The 24,804-nt window shown below is 37.3% G+C and overlaps 1 protein-coding gene across 3 annotated transcripts in view; it reads left to right on the top strand.

The window, feature by feature from the left end:
* Nucleotides 1–24,804, top strand: part of TMLHE (trimethyllysine hydroxylase, epsilon) — a 114,749-nt gene that overhangs the window by 22,927 nt on the left and 67,018 nt on the right. For all 3 annotated transcript variants that reach the window (XM_045884793.3, XM_045884785.3, XM_054509750.2), the window contains exons 2-4: nucleotides 1,753–1,934; nucleotides 10,757–10,933; nucleotides 16,524–16,803. In XM_045884793.3, the coding sequence (XP_045740749.1) occupies nucleotides 1,754–1,934; nucleotides 10,757–10,933; nucleotides 16,524–16,803 (638 nt within the window). In that variant the 5' untranslated portion in view covers nucleotide 1,753. The remainder of the gene's footprint in view (nucleotides 1–1,752; nucleotides 1,935–10,756; nucleotides 10,934–16,523; nucleotides 16,804–24,804) is intronic.

The raw sequence follows: 24,804 nt of genomic DNA, 5'->3' as shown, positions 1-24,804 counted from the left end.
TTGTTTTGATTTTTCTTTCCTTTTTTTCTTTTTACACATGAGCAAATTTTATTTTGTAAGTAAATACAAAACAATGAAACACTTCTACAAATAACGTAGATCATGTGGAGTCCTCCCAGTTTTACCAGGCATAGTTAACTGCTTTCTCCTTTGCACTTTTTCACTGTACTCTGTGTTTACAAATATCATAAGTAGTAGTAGCTATCACCCTTTGTCTTTCTTCTCCACTAGACTGTGAGCTTCTTGAATGGTGGCTGGGATTGCAGACTTATTTATGTTTATTTTCCCAGTACTTAAGAAAGTACCTGTTATACACATGCTCAGGAGTATTTGGTGAAATAATGAAGAAATGAATAAATATGCTTGCTTAAGAGTGTTTTTTGGGGGGGAGTAATCCATTGTAAAGGGAGAAGAGTATTTGATTAAAAATTGAGCATTAGACCAGGGGTTGGAAAAATTATACTTTGAAGGACCAAATAGCAAATATAGTAGACTTTGCAGGCCACATATGGTCTTGGCTTCATTTTCTTTTTGGTTTTGTTTACAACCCTTTAAAAATGTAAAATCCATTCTTAGCTTATGGGCTATATAAAAATAGGCATGGGCCATAATTTGCCAGCCTCTGTCTTAGATGATACCTGTAGGTAGGAGGTTTGGAAATGAGACAATAAATGTAACCCAGATATCAGCAGAGCCCTCTCTATGCTCTGCTCCTTGCCTGCACCCATAAAATCTCAATAAATTTGACTTTAGTTCTTGATTTCCTAGCCTGTTACTTTGGAACCCTCCCCAAGTCATCAGCATATTCTCTTAGATCTCTAGCTATGGCCTTTGTGTATATGATTGATGTCATCCCACATCAACATGAAATTCATTCCCTTCATCAGCTTACACCACACACACACATGCACATATGCACTGAAAATAAGCATTTTATGGGTTTAGTGACCTTAAGGAGTTATTGAGAAGGTTCACATCAAGCATTGTACAGCTTTTCTGCAGGTGCATGGCTTTCTCCCTCTTTTCCCACAGGACAAATTAATTCTTTTAAAGGTATTATGCAAATGAAGTTTTTAAATTAATCTTCCTGAAACCATAACACTGAGGGAGTCACCAACTGTAAGCAGGTTTATCAAGGTACTTTTACCAACAGATATATGTTATCCCTAACATTAAATATTATAATAATGAGAATAATAGCAGCTGACATATATAGGGCTTACTATGGGACAGACACAGTTCTAAGTACTTTACTCTTCATACTAAACCCATGAAATAAGTATTATTATTATCCTCATGTTACAAAATGGGAAACCAGAGTCACTGAGAGTTTAAGTAACTTGTTCACAATCACACATAATCAGTGAAAAAAAAAGTTTCAAGAAGTCATGTGAGGGTGATTAATAGTGTCACAAGTGGAGAGGCCCAGAAGGATGAGATCTGAAAAGCAATTCTTATATGTGGTTGGAAAGTTAAAATTAATGAATTTTGAAAGAACCACTTCAGTTAAATAGTATGATAGAAGCAAGATTACAAGGCATAAAGTAAGAGTAGCTGGTGAGAAAATGGAAGTAATGGTTATGGACCACTTATGCTCAGTTTTTCAGAATTTTTCCTTTGTTTAATCCTCTGTAGTTGAGATAATTAAATCTATTCTTTCATATAGTTACATCTGTAGTATTATTCCTACAACCTCATAAAAGTTCTTTAATACTGTTACTAACTCTCTCTTCTTATTGTCAAATATTCTAGGATGTGGTGCCACGGGTTGTCCCACCTACAAAGCAGACTCCAGAACCTGCTGAGGAGAGGAGTCACATGTTGGGCCTTCCAACAGCTCAACTTCAAAAGCTTATTTCCATTAGCCATCCATTGGCACCATACAGCCTCCAAGTCTCTGAATTGTGCTTGGCAGCAACATGAAGATCATTTTGGTAAGATATGTGGAGACAGATACTTTACTTTTTTATTTTCATTCCAGTTAGTTAACGTATAGTGTAGTATTAGATTCTGCTGTACAATATAGTGATTCAACACTTCCATACAACACCCGGTGCTCATCTCAAGTGTCCTATTTAATCCCCATCCCCTATTTCACCCATCCCCCCAGCTACCTCCCCTCTGGTAACCATCAGTGTCTTCTCTATAGTTAAGAGTCTGTTTCTTGGTTTGCTTCTCTGTTTCTTTTTTTCCCATTTGCTCATTTGTTTTCTTTCTTAAAATCCACATATGACTGAAATCATAAGATATTTGTCTTCGACTTATTTCGCTTAGCATAATACTCTAGCTCCATCCACGTCATTGCAAATGGCAAGATTTCATTCTTTTTCATGACTGAGTAATATTCCATTATATATATTCCCACATAAATGAAATTTAACATCTTACCCATTTTTAAAAGATTTATTTATTTGAGAGAGAGTGAGGGGAGGGGTAGAGGGAGAGGGAGAGAGAGAATCCTCAAGCAGACTCCCTGGTGAGCAAGGAGCCTGAGGCAGGGCTGTATCCCAGGACTCTGAGTTCATGACCTGAGCTGAAATTAAGAGTCTGCCACTTAACCAACTGAGCCACCCAGGTGCCCCATCTTACCCATTTCTTAAGTGTACAGTTCAGGTGGTAAGTATATTTACATTGTTGTGCAGTATCAGTTACTTCTTATGTGGACTGAAAATACTTTCTGTGGAGTTTTGAGGACCTCTAGCTGTTTATTTCCAAGATTATCCTATAGGTTGCAAGAAAGACAAAAATAATATTAAGGCAACAGTATAATTTCATCCCAGCAAGGGGAAGGGAACATTGCTCTACTCCAGTCCCACTCTGTCTCCCTATCTCATATAAGGGGAAAAAAAGAAATAAAAGAAAGCCTCAGTATATAGGGAAGTGGGTTTCAAAGGCATAGACTGGGAATGATAACAGCCAGGTGAAGTATTAGGTAGCAGAGGGGGAGAAAAGCTTTACCCCTGTGTATTAGTTTCCTAACATTGCTATAACCAATTACCATAAACTAGTTGGCTTAAAACAACAGAAATTTATTTTTTCACAGTTCTGGAAGCTAGAAGTCTGAAATAAAGGCATTGGCAGGGATATGCTCCCTCCAAAGGCTCTTTCTTGCCTCTTCTAGATTCTGGTGGTTGCTGACAATCCTTGGTGTTCCTTGACTTGTGGCAACATCATCCACCCTCTCCCTGTCATGACATGGCTTCTTCCCTGTGTCTCCTCTGTGTCTTCAAACATATCTTTCCTTATAAGGATACCAGTTGTTGGATTTAGGGCCCACTCTAGTTCAGTATGACTTCATTTTATCTTGATTATCTTCAAAGACCTTATTTCCAAATAAAGTCTCATTCACAGGTACTAGAGATTAGGACTTCAACATCTTTTTGGGGAATACAGTTCAACCCATAACCCTGGAAAGGGACAAAAGCAATTGTGAAGGCTACACTTCAAAGACATAGGCCCATTGTTCACTCCAAAGACTGAGACTTAATCCAAATATTAGATAATGCCCTTCTCCCCCATACATTATAACCAGCTAATAAGCCTCCAGTTAAAATAACAGTGCATTACAGCTGGGAGAGCTGCAAGAGACAGACTGTTTCTGAAGTGCAGCACAAAGAGAAGGGCCAAGGAAGGCCAACAGGGGAGACAAAAACAAGGTCACTAGAGGAATTTAATGCCTTTGGTACCCATAGAGACAACACACATCAGACATAACCCATCTCTTGGCCAGATTGGTATAAATACTCACCCTAAAGTCCTGTTAACCTCAGTGTCTACTGCTTTATACAACATGTGTGCCTTTCAACAATAACAAAATTACAAAGCATGTTAAAAAGCAACAAATAACAATTTGAAGAGACAAAGCACATCAGAACTAGACTCACATGTGACACAGGTGTGGAAAATCCTGGTCAGGAAATTAAAATAGCTATGATTAATATGTTAAGGACTCTAATGGAGAAGGTAGACAAAATGAAAGACCAGATGGGTAATGTCAGGAGAGTGATGAAATTATAAGAAAGAATTTTTTTAAATCATAATCATGGTAACAGATTTGTAGAATGACTTTAATGGGCTTATCAGTAGACTTGACACATTCAAGGATAGAATCAGTAAATGTAAAGGAAATGCAAGAGAGAGAGAGAGAGAGTGAAAACAAAAACACATACAGTCTTCAGAAACTGTGGGTCAGTTCTTTAAGGGAACATGTGACAATCCTAAAAATATAGCACCTAAGAACAGACCATCAAATTACATAAAGCAAAAACTGATAGAGATAAAAGTAGAAATAAAAAATCCACAATTGTCCTTGGAGACTTTAAAACCTCCCTCTCAGTTATTGATAGATTAAACAGGCAGAAAATCAGTAAGGATATAAATAACCTGAACAGCACTATCAACCAACTTGACTTACTTGACATGTATAGAACAGTCCATCCAGCAGAAGTGAAGTACACATGGTTCTGAAATGTAAATGAAACATCCACCAAGATAGACCACATTCTGGGCCATTAAAAAAAAAGCTCAACAAACTTAAAAGAATCTAAAACATAGAGTATGTACTCTGATCACAATGGAATCAACTAGAAATCAATAATAGAAAGAAAAGTCTCCAATATTTGGAAATTAAGCTATACACTTCCAAAAAATGTATAGGTATAAAGTCTCAAAGTTAAAAATATTTTTAACTAAATGAAAATGAATATACAGCTTATCAAAATTTATGGTAAGCAGCTAAAGCAGTGGTTGGAGGGAAATATGTAGCAATAAATGCATTTATTAGAAAAGAATAAAGGTCTAAAGTCAATAACCTGTACTTCTACATTAGGAAATTAGATAAAGAAGACATGAATAGACATTTTTCCAAAGAAGACATCCAGATGACCAACAGACACATGAAAAGATGCTCAACATCACTCATCATTAGGGAAATGCAAATCAAAAGCAATGAGATACCACTTCACACCAGTCAGAATGGCTGAAGTTAACAACTCAGGAAACAACAGATATTGGCAAGGATGCAGAGAAAGGGGAACCCTCTTGCACTGTTGGTGGGAATGCAAGCTGGTGCAGGCACTCTGGAAAACAGTATGGAGGTTCCTCAAAAAGTTAAAAACAGAACTACCCTATGACGCAGCAATTGCACTATTAGGTATTTACCCAAAGGATATAAAAATACTGATTTAAAGGGGCACATGTACCCTGGTGTTTATAGTGGCAATATCAACAATAGCCAAATTATGGAAAGAGCCCAAACATCCATCAATTGATAAATGGATAAAGAGGAGGTGGTGCACACAAACACACACACTGGAATATTACTCAGCCATCATAAAGAGTGAAATCTTGTCATTTGCAACCACGTGGATGGAGCTAAGTGAAGGAAGTCTGTCAGAGAAAGACAAAGACCATAGGATTTCACTCATATGTGGAATTTAAGAAATAAAACAGATGAACATAGGGAAAGGGAAAAAAAGAGAGGGGAGCAGCGCATGAGAGACTCTTAACGATAGAAAACAAACTGAGGGCCGATGGAGGGAGGTGAGTGGGGGGGGATGGGCTAGATGAGTGATGGGTATTAGGGAGGGCTCTTGTTGTGATGAACACTGGGTGTTCTATGTAAGTGATGAATCACTAAATTCTAGTCCTGAAACCAATATTACACTATATGTTAGCTAACTAGAATTTTTTTAAAGATTATTTATTTATTTATTTATTTATTTATTTATTTGACAGAGAGAGAGAGACAGCGAGAGAGGGAACACAAGCAAGGGGAATGGGAGAGGGAGAAGCAGGCTTCCCGCTGAGCAGGGAACCCAACACGGGTCTCAATCCCAGACCCTGGGATCATGACCTGAGTCGAAGGCAGATGCTTAACCAACTGAGCCACCCAGGCATCCCACTAACTAGAATTTAAATAAAAGTTTAAAAAAATAAAATCATCATATTAATAGAAAAAAGTCTCTTTATAGAGACCACTGTTAAAGATGGAGATTGCCTGAATGTGGCAGGAGAAAGGAGTGGAAATGGAGAGGTCATATAGATTTTAGAAAGATTTAGGAAGTGAAACCAGCAAACCTTGGTGATTGATTAAACATAGATTATAAGATGAGTCAAGATGAATCCCAAGTTTCTTTTCTGTATTTTGCATTTTGGCCTAGTTAATAAACATTTGTTTATGTATAGCTGAGAACTTCTAGAGAACCAAGATGTAAGATGTGGTATCCAAGAAGCATAAAATAGTAAATAAATACAAGAAACAAGAATACCTTATGCCATATGCAAATGCAAATTCAGTTGTTACCTACCAAATACTTAATTTCAAAGAAAATATAGGGTTCAAGGAAGCTTCCTTGAATAAATGAATTTTTAACTAGACTTTGAAAGAAAAAAGTGTGATTTAATCAGGGGAGCTTATAATTTCAAGGAGGGAAATGGCAAGTGCAAAGGCAAGAATGAACTCAGTCATGGAAAGAAGAGTTACATATGACTCCCTGAGGGCCAGATAGTAAATATTTTAGGCTTTATGGGTCATGCAGAATTTGTTTCATGGTCTTCTTTTGTTTTTGTTTTATAACATTTTTAAAATGTAGAAATCATTCTTATCTTGCAAGCTATACAAAAACATGCCATGGGCTCTATTTGACCCACAGGCTGTTTGTCAAATCCTGGATTAGTTCAGTGTAATGACCAATCTGAATGAAGTTAATCACTTCTGTTACTCCAAGGGCAGGGTTCTCAATATTTTTAGATTATGAATCCCATAGGAATTCTGTTGAAAGCTATGGATCCTCTCCATGGAAAAGTGTAGGGCTACTCACACACACACACACAACTTTACATATTATTCCATGGATCCTAGGTAGCTCAAGAACTTGTCACTTAACTTTGGTTTTTTATATTGTTTGCAAAACAGGTTTTTATTTTCATATAAGCAAATTTATCTTTTGTGCCTTTTGTGTCATATTAAAATGTCCATTCCTGCGTCAATGTTGTCAATGTGTGTGTAATAGGGTTTTTTTAAGATTTTATTTATTTGAGAGAGAGAAAATATGAGTGGGGGACGGACAGAGGGAGAAGCAGACTCCCCACTGAGCAGGGAGCCTGACACAGGGCTCAATCCCAGGACCCTGAGATCGTGACCTAAGCCTAAGGCAGATGCTTAACTGACTGAGCCACCCAGGTGCCCCAATGTGTAATAGTTTTATATTTTATTTATTTTAACATTTCAAGTTTTTATTTAAATTTTAGTTAACATATAGTCTAATGTTAGTTTCAAGAGTAGAATTTAATGATTCATCACTTACATAGAACACCCAGTGCCCATCACAAGAGCCCTCCTTAATACCCATTACCAATCTATCCCATCCCCTACCCAACTCCCTCCATCAACCCTGTTTGTTTTCTATTGTTGAGAGTCTCTTTTTTTCCCTTTCCCTTATGTTCATCTGTTTTGTTTCTTAAATTCCACATATGAGTGAAATCATGTGGTATTTGTCTTTCTGTGACTGACTTCCTTCGCTTAGCATGATATAGTCTAGCTCCATCCACATGGTTGCAAATGGCAAGATTTCATTTTTTTTGATAGCTGAGTAATGTTCCATTTTATATATGTACACCATATCTTCTTAAACCATTCATCAGTGCATGGACATTTGGGCACTTTCCATAATTTGGCTATTGTAAATAATGTTGCTGTAAATATTGGGGTGCATATATTCCTTCAAGTTAGTCTTTTTGTATTCTTGGGGTAAATACCTAGTAGTGCAATTGCTGAATCATAGGGTAGTTCTATTTGTAAATTTTGAGGACACTCCATACTGTTTTCCAGAGTGGCTGCACCAGTTTGCATTCCCATCAACAGTGCAAGAGGTTCCCCTTTTTCCACATCCTCACCAACATCTGATGTTTTCTGTGTTGTTAATTTTAGCTATTCTGACAGGTGTGAGGTGATATCTCATTGTTTTGATTTGTATTTCCCTGATGCTGAGTGATGTTGAACATCTTTTCATGTGTTTGTTAGCCATCTGTATGTCTTCGTTGGAGAAATGTCTGTGTATGTCTCCTGTCCATTTCTTTTTTTTTTTTTTTTAAGATTTATTTATTTGAGAGAGAGAATGAGAGAGAGAGAGCACATGAGAGGGGGGAGGGTCAGAGGGAGAAGCAGACTCCCTGCCGAGCAGGGAGCCCGATGCGGGACTCGATCCCAGGACTCCAGGATCATGACCTGAGTCGCTTAACCAACTGAGCCATCCATTTCTTAACTGGATTATTTGTTTTTTGGGTGTTGAGTTATATAAGATCTTTATATATTTGGGATATTAACCCTTTATAGGCTATTATCATTTGCAAATCTCTCCTCCCATTCTGTAGATTGCCTCTTAGTTTTGTTAATTGTTCCCTTCACTGTGCAGAAACTTTTTTATTTTGATTAGTCCCAATAATTTATTTTTGCTTTTATTTCTCTTGCCTCAGGAGACATATCTGGGGAAAAGTTGCTATGGCCGATGTCAGAGAGTTTACTGCCTGTGCTTTCTTCTAGGATTTTTATGGTTTCAGGTCTCACATTTAGGTCTTTCATCCATTTTGAGTTTATTTTTGTGTATGGTGTAGGAAAGTGGTCCAGTTTTATTCTTCTGCATGTTTTTGTCCAGTTTTCCCAACACCATTTGTTGAAGAGACTGTCTTTTTTCATTGGATATTCTTTACTGCTTTGTTGAAGAGTAATTAACCATACAGATGTGGGTCCATTTCTGGGTTTTCTATTCTGTTCCATTGATCTCATTGATCTATGTGTCTGTTTTTATTTTTTATATTTTAATCTATCAGTAATTTACTGTTTTGGATGATACGAATCCAGAGTCAAAATTTCCAAATATTCATTTTTCCAAAACTAGTAATTGAGTAATCTGTCTTTACTGTTATAAAATGCCACCTTTAACATACACATATTTCCATGTATACTTGGGGCTGTTTTGGAACTCCATTCTGTTCCCTTGATCTGTTCATCTTACTTTTTAAATGGCTGTAGCTTTATATATAATATGTTTTTTTTGGGGGGGTGCCTGGGTGGCTCAGTTGGTTAAGCGACTGCCTTCGGCTCAGGTCATGATCCTGGAGTCCCTGGATTGAGTCCCGCATCGGGCTCCCTGCTCAGCAGGGAGTCTGCTTCTCCCTCTGACCCTCCCCCCTCTCATGTGCTCTCTCTCATTCTCTCTCTCAAATAAATAAATAAAATCTTAAAAAAAAAATGTGTTTTTTTTTTATGTTTGGTAACACAGTTCCCCCCATGCCTTTCTTCCTCTTTTTTTCAAAATTATAAGTTTATTAATTCTGAATAAGAATTTTAGAATTAGCCTGTCCAGTACATGAAAATTTCCATGGGAATTTGGATTGAAAGTACATGGAATTTCATGTATTAATTTGTGGGAGAATTTGTATCTTTTCATTATTGAATCTGCCCATGTTTGAGCACATTTCTCCATTCACATTTCCTTCACGCCCTTCAAGATTAGTTTTATAGATTTCTCCATAGTAGTCTTCCACATTTTTGTTTATTCCCAGACACATTATAGCTTTTGTTCCTCTTATAAATTTGATCTCATTTTTATTTACTTTTTCTAAATGAATAACCTGGTATATAGGAAAGTCTTTGATTTTTTTGTTAACTTTTTATTTTGGTATAACTTCAAACTAATAGAAGTTGCAAGAACAGTACAAGTACCTCCTTTATATCCTCTATCTACCTGTGTTTCCTTTTAAAATATTAAGGAGGGCACATACTGCATGGAGCACTGGGTGTTAATATGAAAACAGTGGATTGTGGATCACGACATCAAAAATTAATGATGTATGGTGACTAACATAACATAATAAAATTTTAAAAATTTTAAAAAATTAAAATAAATAAAATAAAATACTGGTTTCACTCATATGTGGAACATAAGGAATAGCATGGAGCACCATAGGGGAAGGGAGGGAAAACTGAAGGGGGGGAATCAAAGGGGGAGACAAACCATGAGAGACTGTGGACTCTGGCAAACTGAGGGTTTCAGAGGGGAAGGGGTTGGGGGGGATGGGTTAGCCCCGTGATGGGTATTAAGGAGGGTATGTGTTGTGATGAGCACTTGGTGTTATATGCAACTAATGAATTATTGAACACTACATCAAAAACTAAGAATGTACTACATGGTGGCTAACTGAACATAATAAAAAATTTTAAAAAAAATAAAAAAATAGAATCATCAACATATTTTAAAAAATAAAATATTTCAGTGGCTTCATTTTCCAAATTTAGAACTCTGATCTGTTTTGAGTTTTTCTTGGAGACCTCGTGACAATATGAAGTATTGACCCAATTTTATCTTTTTTCCAAATGGCTATCTAGTTGTCCCAACACCATTTATTTTAAAATTCTTATTTTCCCCAGTGATTATAGCTGTCAGTTTATTAGATACCAAATTTCTATACACATTTAGGTATATTTTTGGACATTTTATATTCTTTTGTGGTTTTATCTGCTATTCCTATCCCAGCATCATATTATTTTAATCGTAAAGTTCTACAGTATGTTTTGTATTTGGTAGGGGGCTAGTGTTCCCCTTAGTGCTCTTGCTTATTTCTTGGTAGAAGACTTTTTGAAGGAAGTTTTCTGACTACTGATAGTTTTTAAATTTTCCTAAGTAAATATTTATTTTTATAAAATAAATAATGTAAAATAATATAATAAATAATATAAAAGAATGCTTTTCCCTAGAACTGCAATATGCTAACACCGTGATGCGCTTTGATTATGTCTGGCTTCGAGACCACTGCCGCTCAGCATCTTGCTACAACTCTAAGACTCACCAGCGCAGCCTGGATACTGCCAGTGTGGATTTATGCATCAAGCCAAAGACCATTCGTCTGGATGAGACCACACTCTTTTTCACTTGTGAGTACACAAGAGACTTGGTCTTGGTTGGGGTGCTATTCTAAAGAACAATTATTTTGCAAAAACTGGTTTGCCCCATTCCAAAATAGGGGATTCTGTTCTTTTTTTATTGAGGTATAATTAACATACAGTATTTTATTAGTTTCAGGTGTATAACATTGATTTGACAATTCTGTACATTACTCAGTGCTCACAGTGATAAGTGTAGTCACCGTGTATGACCATACAATGTTATTACAATATTACTGACTATATATTCCCTATATGATACCTTTCATCTCTGTGACTTAATTTTATAACTGGAAACTTGTACCTCTTAATCCTCTTCACCTTTTATGTCCCTCTTCTGCCCCCCTCCCCAGAAGCCACCAGTTTGCTCTCTTATTTAAAATTCTGGTTTTTTGTTTGTTCAATTGTTTTGTTTTTTAGAATACACATATAAGTGAAATCATGTGGTATTTGTTTTTCTGTCTAATTTATTTCACTTAACAGATACCTTCTAGGCCCATCCATGTTGTAGCACATGGCAAGATCTCATTCCTTTTTATGGCTGAGTAATATTCCATTGTGTGTACATACCACATCTTCTTTATCCATTCATCTATCTATGGTCACTTGGGTTGCTTCCATATCTTGGCTATTGTAAAGCTGCAGCAAACATAGGGGTGCATATATCTTTTCAAATTAGTGTTTTCTTTAGGTAAATACCCAATAGTGGAATTATTGGATCATATGGTATTTCTATTTTTATTTTTTGAGGAACCTTCATACTGTTTTCCACAGTGGCTGCACAAATTAACATTCCCACCCACAGTACATAAGTGATCCCTTTTCTCCACATCCTCAGCAGCTTGTTATTTCTTGTCTTTCTGATACTAGCCACTCTCACATGTAAGGTGATACCTCATTGTGGTTTTGATTTGCATTTCCCTGATAATGACTGATGTTGAGCATCTTTTCATATGTCTGTTGGCCATCTGGATGTCTTCTTTGGGGAAAAATGTTTATTTGGGTTCTCTGCCCATTTTTAATCAGATTATTTGGTTTTTTTCCATGTTGAGTTGTGCAAGTTATTAATATATTTTGGATATTAACCCTTTATTACATATATCATTTGCAGATATCTTCTCCTATTCACTGGGTTGCCTTTTTGTTTTATTGATGGTTTCCTTTGTTGCGCAGAAGCTTTTTATTTTGATGTACTCCCAATAGTTTATTTTTGCTTTTGTTTCCCTTGCCTCAGGAGACATATCTAGAAAGAAGTTGCTACGGCTGATGTCAAAGAAGTTACTGCCTCTGTTCTCTTCTAGGATTTTTATGGTTTCAGGTCTCACATTTAGGTCTTTCATCCATTCTGAGTTTATTTGTGTAGGGTATAAGAAAGTAGCCCAGTTTCATTCTTTTGCATATATCTGTCCAGTTTTCCCAACACCATTTGTTGAATAGACTTTTTCCCATTGGATAGTCTTTCCTGCTTTATCAAAGATTAGTTGACCATAGAGTCAAGGGTCCATTTCTGGGTTCTCTATTCTGTTCCATTGATCTAGTATCTGTTTTTGTGCCAGTACCACATCATTTTCGTTACTACAACACTGTAGTATATCTTGAAATCTGGGATGGTGATACCTCCAGCTTTGCTCTTCTTTCTCAGGATTGTGGTGGCTATTCAGGGTCTTTTGTGATTTCATACAAATTTTAGGATTATTTGCTCTAGATCTGTGAAAAATGCTGTTGGTATTTTGATAGAGATTGCATTGAATCTGTAGATTGGTTTGGGTAGTATGAACATTTTAACAATATTAGTTCTTCTAATCCATGAGTATTGGATTTCTTTCCATTTTTTTGTGTTGTCTTCAGTTTCTTTCATGAATGTCTTATAATTTTCAGGGTCTAGGTCTTTAATCTCCTTGGTTAAATTTATTCCTAGGTATTTCATTCTTTTTGGTTCAGTTATAAATGCATTGTTTTCTTCATTTTTCTTTCTGCTACTTCATTATTAGTGTATAGATACACAACAGATTTCTGTATATTAATTTTGTATCCTGCAACTACTGGGTTTATTTATGGAATAAATGCATTTCTTTGCAATTTCTTGTGAATGTATAATTATTTCAAAATAAAAGTTAAAAAAGCATTGGAGGAAAAAATATTTACAATCAATACATTTGACTACTGATTTCTCTACAGTAAAAAAAACACATGCCATAGAAAAGTTTATTAAAAAATAACTGACTTGGCAAAATATTTGAAAAATGTATGACAAAGACTAAAAGCCATTAATATATAAGGTGTTATTGCCAGTTTGTTAAAAAAAAAAAAAAAAAGCACTAGTATTTGAGTAGAAAAAATGTGAAAAAGTAGTGAACAGGCAGATCATTAAAGCCTGAGTCAGCAAATATTCTGTAGAGGGCCAGGTAGTAAAGATTTTTAGGTTTTGCTGGCTGTACAGTCCCTGTCACAACTGTTCAACTATTCAAGAGTCGAATGCTTGCAGGGTGAAAGCAGACATAGACAATAAGTAACCAAGTGGGTATCATGTGTTCTAAAGTAGGTGTCACAAAGACAACTGCCAGGCAGATTTGGCCCATGGGCCATAGTTTGGTAATCCTTGCATTTAAAAAGCATATGTCTATACAATGGCTAATAGACACGTGAAAAATGCTCAACATCACTGATTATTAGGGAAATACAAATCAAAACTACAGTGAGATATCACCTCACACCTGTCAGAATGGCTAAAATCAACAACACAGAAAACAACAGATGTTGACAAGGATGCGGAGAAAGGGGAACCCTCCTACACTGTTGGTGGAAATGCAAACTGGCGCAGCCACTCTGGAAAACAGTATGGAGGTTCCTCAAAAAGTTAAAAATAGAAGTATCCTACGGCCCAGCAATTGCACTACTAGGTATTTACCCAAAAGATACAACCATAGTGATCTGAAGGGGCACGTGCACCCCAATGTTTATAGCAGCATTGTCAATAATAGCCAAACTATGGAAAGAGCCAAATGTCCATGGATAGATGAATGGATAAAGAAGATGTGGTATATATACACAATGGAATATTACTCAGCCATCAAAAAGAATGAAATCTTGCCCTTTGCAACAACATGGATAGAGCTAAAGTATATCATGCTAAGTGAAATAAGTCTGTCAGAGAAAGATAATTATATGATTTCACTCATATGTGGAATTTAAGAAACAAAACATATGAACATAGGGGAAGGGGGAAAACAGAGAGAGAGACAAACTATAAAACAGACTCTTAACTATAGAGTACAAACTGAGGATTGCTGGAGTGGAAGTGGTGGGGAGATGGATTAAATGGGTGACAGGGATTAAGGAGGGCACTTGTGATGAGCACTGGGTGTGATATATGAGTGATGAATCACTAAATCCTCCACCTGAACCTAATATTACATATGTTAACTAACTGGAATTTAAATAAAAACTTGAAACAAAATAATAAAAATGAAAAACATGTCTAACAAAATAAATGTCTAACAAATGTTATTAGCTTATTAGTAAGTGAATAAATTAAAATTATTACAGTAAGAGAAGTTTTACTTACCAAATTGGAAAAAATATATTTAAAAAATAAGAATACTCAGTTTTGATCGGCACACATATATTGTTGGAGAGAATGAAAATTGGTAGACTTTCTAAAAAAGTAATTTAGTTAAATGCATCAAGACTCTTAAAAGTTTTTATCTTTGGATTTAACAATCCCATCTTCTGGGTTTCTATTTTAAGAAAATTACCAGAAATATAGACAAGTGGGGCACCTGGGTGGCTCGGTCGGTTGAGCATCTGGCTTTTGGTTTTGGCTCAGATCATGATATCAGGGTTGTGAGATCGAGCCCCACGCCTGGCTTCACACTAAGTGCAGAGTCTGCTTTGGATGCTTTCTCCCTCTCCCTCTGCCCCTCCCTGCTGGGCTCTCTCTCCTAAAAAATAAATCTTAAAGAAAAAAAAAAAAGAAAAGAGGGGCACCTGGGTAGCTCAGTCCATTAAGCATCCAACTCTTGATTTCAGCTCATGTTGTGATCTCAGGATTGTGAGATCAAGCCCTACATGGGGCTCTGTGCTGACCACAGAATCTGCTCGAGATTCTCTCTCTCCCTCTGTCCCTCCCCCCACTTGCATGCTCTCTCTCTCTAAAATAAATAAATAAATCTTTGAAAAAAAGAAAAGAAATATAGACAGGGATGATCACTATTAAATAATAAGGAAATTAAAAAAAATAAGACTACATGCCCCAGAACAGACTGGTTAGATAAATCTTGGTAGTCCATATTCTGCAAATTATAAGAATTAATTTTTATGAAGATTTAATTTTTTTAAGTTTTAATTTAAATTCCAGTTGGTTAACATAGTGTAATATTAGATTCTGGTATAGAATTTAGTGATTTAACACTTGCATACAACACCTGGTGCTCATCACAAGTGCCCTCCTTAATACACATCCCTTCTTTCACCCATCCCCCACTCACCTCCCTTCTGATAACCATCAGTGTGTTCTCTATAGTTAAGAGTCTGTGAATTTATGAAACAAAACAAATGATCATAAGTGAAGATTTTAATGATATAATGACTCAAAATATTAAGTGACAAAGGCAGGGTACAAATATATATATATATTATAAAGTAAAAGAATGCATGGAAAAAAGTGGAAGGAATGATGCCAAGCTATTAATAAGGGTTTCATCTGTCTGGTAGAATGGTAAATATAAGTGATTTTTAAAAATTTCCTCATACTGGGGTGCCTAGGTGGCTCATTTGGTTAAGCATTGGACTCTTGATTTTGACTCAGGTCATGATCTCATGGTGGTGAGATCAAGCCCCATGTCAGGCTCCACGCTTGGCCCCTCCCCCCACTTGTGCACTCTTTTTTTCTCTTTCTAAAGTAAATAAATAAATCTTACTAAGGAGGGGACGTGTTGTGAGGAGCACTGGGTGATATGCAACTAATGAATCATTGAACACTACATCAAAAACTAATGATATACTATACAGTGGCTAACTGAACATAATAAAAAAATAATTAAAAAATTTCCTCAGACTTTTTTATGCTTCACAAATTCCTTATGGTACTTTTATTGTCAAGGAGTAGGAAGCCAAAACACAGACAGAGAAATAAAAAGAAGTGAAAGAAGAGATAAGATGCCAGCAAAGCTTTTCACACCCCTTGCTATATCCTTTGCTTATCCTGAAGATTTCCTAAAGCATTTTGGAGGGAGGATTTTTTTTTTGCCTTTTGTTTTTTTTTTTTGGCACTGTGGGCAGTCATTCAGTCATTTATGAAATCACTTTATCATATATTGATGTCATTTAGGTCAAACTGCCCCAATTCATTTAATCCCTTCTAGTTGGTGAGATTTATTTGTTCATTCATTCATTTATTAGTTCATACTACTGAACCTGCAAATATTTCTGTTTCAGGAATATCCTAGGCACTCATTTTAATTTCATTTCATAAACAATATAGCACTGGGTAATTGGTTGCTAAAAATAACATTCTTAACCAGTAAATTATTGGCAGTAATTATAACTATTATTTTAATACCTTTTATTTTTCCCTTTAAAGGGCCAGATGGTCATGTGACTAAATATGATTTGGATTGGCTGGTGAGAAACAGCTATGAAGGGCAGAAACAAAAGGTCATCCAACCTAGAATCTTATGGAATGCTGAAATCTATCAGCGAGCCCAAGTTCCATCTGTAGATTTCCAAAGCTTCTTAGAAACCAATGAGGGATTGAAGAACTTTCTGCAAAACTTTCTGCTGTATGGAATTGCATTCGTAGAAAATGTCCCTCCCACTCAAGAACACACAGAGAAGTTGGCAGAAAGGATCAGCTTGATCAGGTAATTTATTAGTTTCTAATATCTACGGTAATTAATTTGCAGAGCGTCAACACCAGTAAAATAATTTAACTGGGTATGGTCACACTGTTTTTGATCCAGAATATTTTGTGTCCTGAATAAGGGGATTCCCATTTGTAGTGCTTTATTTGAGGCCCAGATTTCTAATCTCTAAAGACACTTACATGTTAAATATGATGATGACTTCAAAGTCTTTGGTATATTTTTTGAGGCTAGTGGTCCTCAAAGTAACAGGTATCATTATACACTAGAAATAGCACTGACTTTGAGTAAACAGAACCAGGCAGTAGTCTAAGTTCTACCCTCAAGCAATTGTGTGAACATAGACAACTCCATTACATACATACCTGTACCCTCCACCTGCACCCCCTGGCCTCAATTTTCCCATCTGATCAATAAGAGGATTGAATAAGATGGTGTCTAAAGATCATCCAGTTTTGACCTATTATGATTCCTAAGGCTTGATTCAGACACTAGTTGTTAATAATATTGCCTTACACTATATAGCATTTAACCAACATATTCATGCCCATTATTTTCTTTTGGTCATTATAGAAATCCTGATGGGTGTATATTTTATCCCCTGTTCTGCTGATGAGCCACTTGAGACACATATAATAAGTAAGTGGCTTGCCCAGCATTACTCTGCTAGTAAGAAGTAGAACTGGGATTCAGTGGGGGACCTAAGATGGTGGTGTAGTAGGAGGACCCTAAGCTTGCCTCATCCCTCAAACACAGCTAATTAACTAGGTGTTAATTCTGAATAGCCAAGAAATTGACCTGAGGACTGATAGAACAAACTGCACAAGTAGAGGGAGAGAAGAGGCCACATCGAGGAAGGTTGGAAGTAAAGAGACATGGTTTGGGGGAGAAACAGATGGCGAGTGCTGTGGAGGGGAGAGAGCCCTGGTTGCAGAGAAAAGCAAGAGAGAGTGGAGTGCACGGGGATAAGCACAAGGAGAACAGTTCCCCAAAGCCATTGGCTGGGAAAACAAGAGGGGCCAATTTTCATGAGTTTTTGCAACAGCTGGGCTCCAAGACTGGTTTTAGAGGTCCACAGTCTTGGCTGGGCTAGAGACCTGAGGGCACTACTTCTGGAGAGAAGGAAGGCAAACAACCCCAGGGCAGACAGTGCAATCTGAGGATTGCCTAAGGCACACAGGGAGAGACTGTTCACTCTTCTTGGCGTACATCTGGGAGAGATGGCTTTGCTTCTCTGGGGACAAAAGAGCCCATAGGCACCATTTCCCTCCCCCAGCCCTCAGCATAGGTCCAGAGACACCTGCTGAAGGTGGCTAACCCAGACACTGGCTGTTTAACCTGCTTTGCTCCAAATTCCATGCCCCTGTGCCTCTGCCATGACTGCCCTTCTGGATCAAACCTGCATCAGTCCCAGTGTGGTGAGACCATCCCCCCAAAAGACCAGCTCAGATCCCCACCACACCAGGTCCCTAAAGATTAGAGTTTTTAAAGTCAGCAGGCTTGGCTGGTATAGAGCTCAAAGGGCACTGTGCTGCTCCAGGCAGGCAAGCGACCCAGAGACACTGTAAAAACACCCATCTGAAAAGTGCCTAGAACACATGAGGGGAAATTATTCACTTTTCTAGGAGTGCTTCCCTGAGAGCAGCAAGCACGAATTCCTCTCTCCGGGGACAAAGGAGCTGGCTGGTGCCACTTCCCTCCCCTGTCCCACAGCATAAACCAACTTCAATAAACAGCACAGTGCCCACACTGGCTGCCTGATCTGCTTACCCCAAGTCCCACCCCCCCGCCCCCATTCTCTGCTGGTATTGCTTTTTTCCTGCAAGCATGCCTAAGGACCTGTGCAGCAGGACCCTACTCCAGAAGACCAGCAGAAACCCCTGCAGGCACCACATCTACCAACCATAGAGTTCTGCAAGGCTTCAGTTCTAGTGGAAGTGGTATCAGGTCTCATTTAACAAGCAGACCAGAGCATACCTAGTTAAACTCACCACATTCTGGCCAGGGTCCAAATACTGCCAACTACAGACAAGGAGAAACTCTGCGGAGGACTGACCTGAGGGATAGAGCAGCCAAAACACAGTAGCAGAGTACATGCAGCACAAACCAGAGACATTCCCTAATGCACCCAGCCCTGGACATTATATGACTTCTTCTTCATAAAGCCATTACTCTCAAGCAGGAAACATAAGCTTTCCTAACACAGAGAAGACAAAGACCTAGACAAAATGTCAAGACAGAGGAATTTATCCCAAAGGAAAAAGAAAAAAACAAGAAAAGGTTACAGCCGGAGATCCAAGTGAAATAGATATAAATAACATGCCTGATGGAGAATTTAAAACAAAAATCATAAGGATACTTGCTGGGCTTGAGAAAAGAATGGAAGACTTCAGGGAGGCCCTTACCACAGAGATAAAAGAGTTAAAAAAACAACCAGTGAGAAATGAAAAATGCAGTAACTGAGATTCAAAACTGATGTAATGACCACAAGGATGGAAGAAGCAGAGGAGTGAATAATGATATAGAAGACAAACTAATGGGGCACCTGGATGGCTCCAGTGGTTAAACATCCAACTCTTGTTTTCAGCTCAGGTCATGATCTCAGGGTCATGAGATTGAGCCCTGCATCGGGCTCCTTGCTGGGAGTGGAGCCTGCCTAAGATTCTCTCTCTCCCTCTCCCCCATCTCTCTCTCTCTCTCTCTCTCTTTCTCTCTCTCTCTCCCCCCCTCTAAAAAATTTTTAAAAGACCACAAAATAATGGAAAATAATGGAGCTGAACAAAAGAGAGAAAGAAGAATTATGGAACAGGAGAATAGCCTTAGGGAACTCAGTGATTCCATCAAATGTAATAATATTTGTATCATAGGAGTCCCAGAAGAGAGAAAAAAGGGGGCAGAAGAGGAAATAGTAGCTGAAATTTTCCCTAATCTGGGGAAGGAAACAGACATCCAGATCCAGGAGACACAGAAAACTCACATCAAAATCAACAAAAGCAGCCCAACACCAAGGGATAATGTAGTTAAATTTGGAAAATGTAGTGATAAAAAATCCTAAAAGCAGCAAAACAAAAGAAGTCCTTAACTTACAAAGGAAGACCCATTAGGTTAGCTGTAGATCTCTCCACAGAAACTTGGCAAGCCACAAGAGCGTGGCATGACGTATTCAATGTGCTGAATGGGAAAAATCAGCAACCAAGAATACTCTATCCAGCAAGGCTATCATTCAGAATAGGAGAGATAGTTTCCCAGACAAACAAAAACTAAGAGTTAGTGGCCACTAAACCAGCCCTGCAAGAAATATCAGAGGAGACTCTCTCAGTGGAAAGGAGAAACCCAAAGTGACAAAGACAGGATAGGATCAAAGAAAATCTCCAGAAACAATGACAAAGCAAGTAATAAAATAGCAATAAATACATATCTATTGATAATTACCTTGGATGTAAATGGACTAAATAAATGCTCCAATCAAGACATAGGGTGTCAGAATGGATTAAAAAAAAAAAAGACCCATCTATATGCTGCCTACAAGACTCATTTTAAACCTGAAGACACCTGCAGATTGAAAGTGAGGGGATGGAGAACCATTTATCATGCTAACAGACATGAAAAGAAAGGTGGAGTAGCAGTACCTAATATCACACAAACTACATTTTAAACCAGACTGTAACAAGAGATGAGGAAGGGTGCTATATCTTAATAAAGGGGACTATCCAACAAGAAGATCTAACAATTGTAAATATCGATGCCCATAATTTGGGAGCACCCAAATATATAAAACAATAACAAATATGAATGAACTCATTGATAATAATACAGTAATAGTAGGGGACTTTAACACCCACTTACAGCAATGACCAGATCATCTAAACAGAAAATGAACAAGGAAACCATGGCTTTGAATGACACAGTGGACCAGATGTACTTAACATATATTAGGAACATTCCATCCTAAAGCAGCAGAATACATACTCTTTTCACATGCACCTGGGACATTCTCCAGAATAGATCACATACTAGGTCAGAAATCAGGCCTCAACAAATACAAAAAGATTGAGATCATACCATGCATGTTTTCTGACCGCAACACTAAGAAACTGGAAGTCAACCACAAGAAAAAATTTGGAAAGACCACAAATACATGTAGGTTAAACAACATGCTACTAAACAATGAATGGGTCAACCAGGAAATCAAAGAAGAAAGAAAAAAAATACCTGGAAACAAATGAAAATGAAAACACGGTAGTCCAAAACCATTCAGATACAACAAAAAGTGGTCATAAGAGGGAAGTATACAGCAATACAAGCCTACCTTAACAAGCAAGAAAAATCTCAAATAAACAACCTAACCTTACACCAAAAAGAGAAACAAATGAAGCCTAACAAGCAGCAGAATAAGGGAAATAATAAAGATTAGAACAGAAATAAATGATACAGAAACTAAAACAATAGAAGAGATCAATGAAAACAGGATCTGCTTCTTTGAAAAATTAGTACAATTGATAAACCCCTAGCCAGACTTAACAAAAAGAAAAGAGAAAGGACCCAAATAAATAAAATCACAAATGAGAGAGGAGAAATCACAACCAACACCACAGATATCCAAATGATTATAAGAGAATATTATGAAAAATTATATGCCAACAAATTGGACAACCTGGAAGAAATGGATAAATTCCTAGAAATATATAAACTACCAAAACTGAAACAGGAAGAAATAGAAAATTTGAACAGACTGATAACCAGCAAAGAAATTGGATCAGTAATCAAAATCTCCAAACAAACAAAAGTCCAGGGCCAGGTGGCTTCCCAGGGGAATTCTACCACATATTTAAAGAAGAGTTATTACTTATTCTTCTCAAACTATTCCAAAAAATAGAAATGGAAGGGAAACTTCCAAACTCATTCTATGAGACCAGCATTACCCTCAACAGACTCCACTAAAACCAGAGAGACTCCGCTAAAAACAGAATTACAGGCCAATATCCCTGATAAACATGGATGCAAAAATTCTCAGTAAAATATTAGCAAACTGAATCCAACAGTACATTAAAAGAATCATTTACCACGATCAAGTGGCATTTATTCCTCGGTTGCAAGGGTGGTTCAATATTCACAAATCAATCAATGTGATACACCACATTAATAAAAGAAAGGATAAGGACCATATGATCCTCTCAGTAGATGTAGAAAAAGCATTTGACAAAGTACAGCATCCATTCTTGATAAAAACCATCAACAAAGTAGGGAGAGAGGGAACATACCTCATCATAATAAAGCCCATATACAAAAACCCACAGCAAATATCCTCAATGGAGCAAAACTGAGAGCTTTTCCTCTATGGTCAGGAACAAGACAGGAATGTCCACTCTGACCACTGTTATTTAACATAATACTGGAAGTCCTAGACAACAGCAATCAGACAACAAAAAGAAATAAAAGGCATCCAAATCAGGAAGGAAGAAGTCATACTTTCACTATTTGTAGATGACATGATGTGCTATATAGAAAACCCAAAAGATTCCACCAAAAAATTGCTAGAACTGATACACGAATTAGTAAAATTGCAGGATACAAAAGCAACATACAGAAATCTGAATGAACATACAGAAACTAATAATGAAGCAGCAGAAAGAGAAATCAAGGAATCAATTCCATTTATAATTGTACCAAAAACAATAAGATACTTAAGAATAAACCTAACCAAAGAGGTAAAAGATCTGTATCCTGAAAACTATAAAACACTGATGAAAGAAATTGAAGATGACACAAAGAAATGGAAAAACAGTCCAGGCTCATGGATTGGAAAACATTGTTAAAATGTCTATATTAACCTAAAGCAGTCTACACATGTAATGCAATCCCTATCAAAATACCACCCGCATTTTTTCACAAAATTTGTATGGAACCATGGAAGACCCTGAATAGCCAAAGCATTCTTAAGAAAGAAAAGCAAAGCTGGAAGCATCACAATTCTGGACTTCAGGTTATATTACAAAGCTGTAGTGATCAACAGAGATCAATGGAACAAAATAGACACAGAGATCAATGGAACAAAATAGGAAACCCAGAAATGAACCCACAACTCTATCAACTGTCAACTAATCTTTGACAAAGCAGAAGAGAATATCCGATGGAGAAAAGAGGTCTATTCAACAAATGGTGTTGAGAAAACTGGACAGCCACATGCAAAAGAATGAAACTAGATCACTTTCTTACACCATACACAAAAATAAATTCAAAATGGATGAAAGGCCTAAATGTGAGACAAGAAACCATTAAAATCCTAGAGACAACACAGGCAGTAACTGCTTTGACATTGGCCATAGCAACTTCTTACTAGACACATCGCCAGAGGCAAGGGAAACAAAAGCAAAAATGAACTATTAGGACTTCATCAAGATAAAAAGCTTCTGCACAGGAAGGAAACAGTCAACAAAACCAAAGGCAGCCTTCAGAATGGGAAAAGATATTTGCAAATGACATCTCTGATAGAGGGTTGGTATCCAAAATCTACAAAGAATTGTCAAACTCAACACCCAAAAAACAAATGATCCAATTAAAAATGGGCAGAAGACCTGAATAGACATTTTTCCAAAGAAGACATATAGATGGCTAACAAACACATGAAAAGATGCTCAGCATCACTCATCATCAGGGAAATGCAAATCAAAACTGCAATGAGATATCCCCTCACAGCAGTCAGAATGGCTAAAAGCAACAACACAGGAAACAACAGGTGTTGGTGAGGATGGGGAGAAAGGGGAACCCTCCTACACTGTTGGTGGGAATGCAAACTGGTGCAGCCACTGTGGAAAGCAGTAGGGAGGTTCCTCAAAAAGTTAAAATAGAACTACCCTATGACCCAGCAATTTGCACTACTAAGTACTTATACATAGAATACAAAAGTACTAATTCAAAGGAATACATGCATCCCAATATTTATAGCAGCATTATCAACAGTAGCCAAATTATGGAAAGACCCCAAATGTCCATTGATGAATGAATAAAAAGATGTATATATACACAATGGCATATTACTCAGCTATAAAAAAGAATGAAATCTTGCCATTTGCAATGACATGGATGAAGCTAGAGAGTATAATGCTAAGTAAAATAAGTCAGTCAGAGAACGAGAAGTACCATATGATTTCACTCCTATGTGGAATTTAAGAAACAAAATAAATGAGCAAAGGGGAAAAAAGAGAGACAAACCAAGAAACAGACTTGTAACTATAGAGAACGCACTGATGGTTACCAGAGGGGAGGTGGATGGGGGGGATGGGTGAAATAGGTGTTGGGGATTAAGGAGTGCACTTGTGGTGATGAGCAGTGGGTGTCATATGGAAGTGTTGAATCACTGTATTGTACACCTGAAACTAATATTACAGTGTATATTATCTAACTGGAATTTAAATAAATAATTAAAAAATTTTTAACAAATAGTGTGGTGTAGGGGTACCTGAGTGGTGCAGTCAGTTAAGCATCTGACTCTTGTTTTTGGCTCAGGTCATGATCTCAGGGTCCTGGGATCAAGTCCCATGGCGTGCTTCCTGCTCAACGGGGAGTCTGCTTCTCCCTCTGCCCCTACCCCTGCTCATGCTGTCTCTCTCTCTCTCAAATAAATAAATAAATAAATAATTTTTAAAATGGTGTTGTATGTATAATAGCGCTAACAGAAGATGTTCACTAATAAAAGGTTCAGTAAGAAAAAAGGGGTGGTGTCTGGGTGGCTCAGTCAGTTAAGCATTTAACTCTTGGTTTCAGCTCAGGTCATGATCTCAGAGTTGTGAGATTGAGCCCCATGTCAGGCTCTGCACTGGGCATGGAGTCTGCTTCAGATTCTCTCTCCTCTCCCCCTCCACCCTCCGTCTCTCTCTCTCTCTCTAAAATAAATAAATAAATCTTTTTTTAAGTTAAAAAAAAAAAAAAGAACTGGGATTCAGATAGCTCAGGTTTCCTGATCCTAAATACAATGTTGTTTCCACTTCTAGTCTGTGTTTC

The sequence above is a fragment of the Mirounga angustirostris genome, unplaced genomic scaffold (assembly GCF_029215605.1).
Source record: "Mirounga angustirostris isolate CCGP_5_RB_7025 unplaced genomic scaffold, mMirAng1.0.hap1 SCAF_11, whole genome shotgun sequence".
In the NCBI taxonomy this organism is placed as follows: domain Eukaryota; kingdom Metazoa; phylum Chordata; class Mammalia; order Carnivora; family Phocidae; genus Mirounga; species Mirounga angustirostris.
The sequence above is the reverse complement of the archived record's forward strand: the minus strand, read 5'-3'. Positions and strand labels throughout refer to the sequence as shown.